This window comes from Amphibalanus amphitrite, unplaced genomic scaffold (genome assembly GCF_019059575.1).
Source record: "Amphibalanus amphitrite isolate SeventyFive unplaced genomic scaffold, NRLGWU_Aamphi_draft 000289F_arrow, whole genome shotgun sequence".
Classification (NCBI taxonomy): Eukaryota; Metazoa; Arthropoda; class Thecostraca; order Balanomorpha; family Balanidae; genus Amphibalanus; species Amphibalanus amphitrite.
In genome coordinates, this window is record NW_024881784.1 from 692,888 (window position 1) to 699,171 (window position 6,284).

The 6,284-nt window shown below is 53.7% G+C and overlaps 1 protein-coding gene across 2 annotated transcripts in view; it reads right to left on the reverse strand.

Moving 5' to 3' along the window:
- LOC122387554 (tetratricopeptide repeat protein 28-like) overlaps positions 1-5,874 on the reverse strand; it is a 51,839-nt gene extending 45,965 nt beyond the window's left edge. For both annotated transcript variants that reach the window (XM_043377865.1, XM_043377866.1), the window contains exon 1: positions 5,623-5,874. In XM_043377865.1, coding sequence (XP_043233800.1) covers positions 5,623-5,787 — 165 coding nt within the window. In that variant the 5' untranslated portion in view covers positions 5,788-5,874. The remainder of the gene's footprint in view (positions 1-5,622) is intronic.
- Positions 5,875-6,284: the final 410 nt, after the last annotated feature.

Genomic DNA, 6,284 nt, shown 5'->3' on the forward strand with positions numbered 1-6,284 from the left:
GGTAACAATCGCAGATAGCACTACGTCGCTCCATCCACGATGTGATAATGAGAGTCGACCTGTCTGAGGCGCCGCCGCCAGCCGAGCCGCGCGATACCGCACTGAAAGGCGCGCGATAACCCCGCACCAGCCGCGTGCAGCATCTCAGCGTCCATCGGTCCAGGAGATAACCCCGACAGGCCGATAGTCTGATCAGCTGGCGCCCAGCGGACGAGATCAGACCGATCAGAGGCGCTCAGCGGCGCAGTCCCTCGGCACAATGGCAGACCGGAACACAGGCGCAGACCCGAGACATAGGGCCGACTCTGACAGCACCATAACGAGCGAGGGGACGGTTTTCCTTCCAAGAAGCGCTGTCTTGGCGTGAGAGGAGACTCCAGGAATGTGTCGCTTTGTCGCTTTGTGTTGTGGTCTGGAAGCTGGCGGAGGACAGCGGGGTTTCGAGGTAGTTATACTTGGTCGTAAACGTTAACAGCAATAAACCGCGCCTCGAGAACAGGCGAGAGGACTGCCTGCCAGAGTTCCGATCTGACCGCGCCTGACCTTCGGCCGCCGAGCCGGATATATCGGTCCGGTCTAAGCCTCTACAATCACCACTCACCAGTCCTTATCCACCCAATACTTCCCGTATACTAATCCCTGACTAAACCCAACAACTATTGCCACCATATCCAGGCCACTAGACGTCACGACATCGTCTGGAAAACTCGGCACTTCCGTCCACAGGTGAGCGTGGTCTCGCCCATTCGTCTTGCCTAGGAACGAAGGCTGAGCTGCGCGCAGCCTTTTCTCGGTACCTGTCGGCGCGGCCGGGTCGGCCGAGCGGGCGCGGGTCGGCCGAGCGGGCGCGGGTCGGCCGGTGACCCCCGTCCGGGCGCCGGTCACCGATACCATCTGCCGGTCGACCGAGAGCGCCGCCCATCCGGCCATCTACAGCTGACTAATTAAGATCTGTCATGCACCGTCCGAACGGACCGGCCGGCCCGACCCGCGCGCCGCACGCAACGGACCGGCGTCGGCGGCCCCGGTCGGCGGAGAACCTCGCCCGGTCCGCGGAGACCCTCGCCCGGTCCGCGGAGAACCTCGCCCGGTCGGTGGAGACTGGAGACCCTCGCCCGACTGGCGGAGAACCTCACCCGGTCCGCGGAGACGGCCTCGCCCGGTCGGTGGAGACTGGAGACCCTCGCCCGGCCGGCGGAGAGCCTCGCCCGGTCCGCGGAGACCCTCGCCCGGTCCGCGGAGACCCTCGCCCGGTCCGCGGAGAATCTCGCCCGGTCGGTGGAGACTGGAGACCCTCGCCCGGTCGGTGGAGACTGGAGACCCTCGCCCGGCCGGCGGAGAGCCTCGCCCGGTCCGCGGAGACCCTCGCCCGGTCCGCGGAGACCCTCGCCCGGCCGGCGGAGAGCCTCGCCCGGTCGGCGGAGAATTTCGCCCCGTCGCGAGAGTCTGGTCCTGTGGGCACGGACCAGCTTTTCTTGGGACACGATATTTGGCTTTCCTTGGTCAAAAGATAAACCAACTTTCAAATGGATGGATATGGTCTCTGTTTTTGAAACAGTCCTTTGAATTCAAATTTGTGAAAGCCACATATCGTTACACGTTATGTTCATAACCTTGTGAAATAAGAAATGGTGTGCTCCCAGTTCAAGGAGATGCAAAGAAGACGCTGGTATTTTCTTCCAAAACTAGTGAGGCTTCACGATCGGGATTAACAAACGCGGTTACCACTCACCAAGTAAAAAAGGTAACATGCATCCTATTGTGAATTGATGATGGGCGACTGTTTTTTACCTCAACGAACATTAACTCCAAAGCCATGCGCATTAGTCATGGACGGCTATCAAAGTAGTATTCATGGGATATTTGTCATAGGCTAACCACATTTATGTGATTTATCATTATGCTCTCCGGTGTAATTTGGTACACCGGTATGCCTACGATGGTATGTCTCCCTACGATGCTACCTGGCCAGCTTATGCAGTCCTGCTGAACCATCAGGGCCCTTGATAGCTCTCAGAACAGGGTCAACTCCTGCTGTGCCGGCCCCTGTTGGAGCGAAGGAGGGAGGGAGAGAGGGGAGGAGGGGGAGAGGGAGGGAGGGAGGGAGGGAGGGAGGGAAGGCGGCTGTTGACGGCTGCCGGCCGCCATCCCGACCCCGCGCTCCCTCGCACCGTTCGCGCTGACATCAAAACAAGACATTAGCCGGCCGGTGGTGAACAGGTGCCCTGTCGGCCGGCCGGCCAAACAGCGGATCAGCCCGGCCCAGGGACGGCCCAGAGCGCCCGCGCAACACGGATGATCCTATGGTCCTGAAAGTGACCGGGCAGATTTATCTCCGGATCCTCTGTCGCTCCAAGACTGCTGAACCGAAACGGTGGCAGAATTAGCGTCGAGTATATCCGCTGCGGATAGCTGTCAAACAGGGAACTGCACTTCAGCCAAAATGGGAATGGCTAGTTTTAAAATGTGTGGAAACCTGAAGCGGTAAGTTGATATCATGTTTGTCCACTATCATAACAGGAAACTTACCCTCATAAAGATGCCTTCAACGATACAACTTGGCCCTTGATTCCTAATAATGACATAGTAGGCGAGAGCTTTATTACTTTTTTATTTTACAGGCCCACATAATTATTGGCAATGTGAAGGTCCTCGAGGGCTTACGAATACAACTACAGCTAAAACGTCTCAACTAACCAGGGATATGTAAAAACATAGACCAAGGTAAGAATGGGCCCATCCTTTCTCGGTGTAATAAAATGAAATACCAGCTGAACGATGAAAATACCCATCCAGAAAGGTCATCAAATCGTGCCTAGCACCTTCGATCAACCATAATATTATGGTTCCTAATATTATATTATGGTCGGCGGGCGTCCCGGGCGTCCCGGGACGATCCTCGCCTGAGGCGGTGAGGGGAGACCGGGCGTCCCCTTCTGTCGCGTTGTGTCGCTACCAGTTTCAAGCCCGTCCAAGGGGTGCAGTGGGTGTGTTGAGTGTGTAGTGTCGTGCGTCTGCCGTCTCCTCTTCTGACAATGTAAGTTTCTGCCATGTTGTGTACTTAACTATAATCAGAAAATTGATCCGAATTATTGCAACAAGCATTAACGGCTAAATATGTAGGTGATATGCACTAAAATATCTGAACTGAAATAGGATACTCACTGAATTAACCCATAGCCTCACTATTTCTATCCTTTTGCTAAGACTGGCTCGTCTTTACACATCTGGCCATAATGCCTGATTGTGATTATACGAATGGCATTTAATTTCAGCCTTCATGAAGTTCAGCCCAGCAATAATACGCGATACGAGACTCGACGGACGACATCCTCGCTCAAGATGTGTAGCTGGAGGCAAACGGATGTTGACGGCTTTATTTTATTATTTTTATTTAAAATAAAAATAATATTTGCGATTATTTTCGCCGATATTTTTTGTTCGTGGTTACCAAAATACACTGAATGAATGAATGAATGAAACGGAACGGCGGCCGACGACGTGAGTGACTCAGTGACGTGGCGTGACGTCAGCTTGTGATGATATGATATGATGTGACTGTGACGTGTTGTGTGGATGACTTGAAAAGCTATTGACTGTGATATAAATATTAAGAAATATTTTTTTTAGAAATATTTTTTTTTTTAAAGAAATATATACATTTTTAAAAGAAATATTTGTGTTCAGATAATTTTTTGTGAATACTGACTTGGATGGTGACACTGAAACACCTATTTCGATCCACCAGGAACGGCAGTGGCGGCGGCACCACCAGCAGCGGCGGTGGCAACAGCAACTTATATGGCCTTGGCAGCAGCAACGGCAGGAACGTTGAACGTGACGCTAACGCTGGCAACGAGGGCGGCACCGTGTAACATGTCTCTCATCTCATGTCAAGTGTCTGTCATCTGAATATTGAAGTGAATATACCTACGCTGAAATGAAACTTTCGTAACTATTAACTTATCGATGTACGAGGAGGGATGAAAAACGAGCTGTTTTAAGCTGCAAAAGAACTTACAACCAATAGGTGGTATATGGAGTCCTCGCGTGGGACAGCCGATAATCTGCCATTTGCGACAAGCTGCGATTGATTGCATATGGGCAGCCCGCCAGCCCATATGCTTACCAAATGGGGCAGCCCACGTGGTTACCACAGGGGCAGCCCATATAGTTACCACACGGGGCAGCCCATATGGTTACCACATGGGGCAGCCCATATAGTTACCACATGGGACAGCCCATATAGTTACCACATGGGGCAGCCCACATGGTTACCACATGGGGCAGCCCATATGGTTACCACATGGGGCAGCCCATATGGTTACCATGCAGAAACACCTTCCAAATATGTGTGGTGCCCATATGGGCAGCCCATGTGGGCACCATGTGAAATAGATGGGCATGCCCATATGGTTACCACATGGTTATGATATGTGTGTGTTATGTGGGATGTTGTTCGTAGAGTGGTAAAACAGAATCATTTTAACATTTTCACTTCTATTGAAATAAACAATGCTGCTGGATCCGAACTTTTACCAGCCCTCTCAGTGCCTAAGCTAATGAAAACCAAAATCCTGTGGAAACAGATCTGGCGTTAACCCGGCAGTTGCTGGGGTATTTCGCCACCCACCGTTTGCTGGGGGGGGGGGGGGCGTCAAACGCCCCCAGCCGATAACTCGAGAACCAATAGGCGCAGCGAAACGCACGAGGCGGCAAACGAAAGAGCGCGACGAGACGCTTCAGATGAGTACTTTAAAGTTGAATTTTGAGGTCACAGGTCGGGTCAAGGTCAGGTCAAACACCTGAAATCGGGCTTTCAGTAGCATGGACTTCAGGACTTCGCAATGGGCGCCTCTCGCCATAAACTCTGTCAAAACGGTGCACAATCCATCTTATAAGGCCTACAAGAGTGTCAGCTCTATGTAGGGGTCAGTCAAGCATAGGTCAGGGTCAAGGTCAGGTCAACCGGGTAGGCACATATCCCCGAAAATCAAAACTGATATTCGCAGCCTGTGACACATGTTTTATAGGTAATTTGGGGCGTAGAACACGATGGTGACATTTATTTTATCATATGTGTACGTGTTTGGCTCAAAAAGTTCAATTTAAGAAATTCATGTATCATGGTCGTGAAGTAGTCACGAAAAACTGCCAAGATTCAGTTCAAGATTATGGAAAATGCGGAACGATAATCAATAATCGAAGATAGCCATTTGATTGATCATGGTATTGGCGGTCTAATGGCGTTTACAGCATGTCTGTATGTCTATTCTGTGATTTTATATGATTTTTTGAACATATGCCGTTTTTGGTCGAAAACTCAGAAATCATGACGTCACTAAAACTTCGATATCTCAAAAATTTTCCGACCGATTTTTTTGAAACTTTGTCACAATAAACTTCAATCAATTCCCTACAGGTACCCAAAATTTGGCGCGCGTTTTTATGCTATGGCCCGGCGAAAAAAGTGGGGGCGTTTAACGCCCCCCCCCCAGCAACTCGCGGGTTAAACATCAAGAGAGACAAATAGCTCTCCTGGCGGTCGATAAAGCAGCTTCCCAGTTTCTCCCGTGACCTTTCAGCACGACACTGTAGTCGCGACTCATATCTCCTACATACCTGGGCTTGTGCCTCTGCGCTGGGCGCCTTTTTGCCGGGCCGTTCTAGCAGCGCTGTATCGCTCTGTCCACAGACGCTGCCCTGTTTCTGTTCACCAGCCTGCTTCTTACGCAGGATGCCCCTCGCGGGCAGCACACCATAGTCACTGTTCACACTGCGCGACATGGCTCACACACCCTCACACTCACACACGCACACGGCCGCCTGCCTCCGAGCGTTCACCGAGCCATTTGGGGCCGGCCGGCACTGACGCTGCCCGGCGCACTACTGGCAGCGCGCCGCGCCGCCCGGCCGCTCGGCCGGCCGGCCGCGCGCGCTCGGCGAAGGCCGGGAGCCGCCGCTCGGGCTGGCCGGCCGGCCGGTCGGCGGGCCGCCCCGTGCCGCACATTCCAGTCGGAGTGCCGGCGGCGGCGGCCGCTGGCCGACACGCAGCGCCGCCCGGCCGGCCACGTGGGGCGCAGCGGGCGCCGACGTCGTCCGCCGCCGCCGACAGCACGGCCCAGCGGGCGGCGCGGCGCTGAGCGGTCCGCCCGCCGGCGCGACGCACGGGGACACCGACACGGGCTAACACTGCCGGCAGTCGCTGACACTGCCGGCGGGGCAGGCGGCGGGTGGAGCTGCGACGGGGTTCATGTTATTTGTGGTGGTTCATGGACTGGTTT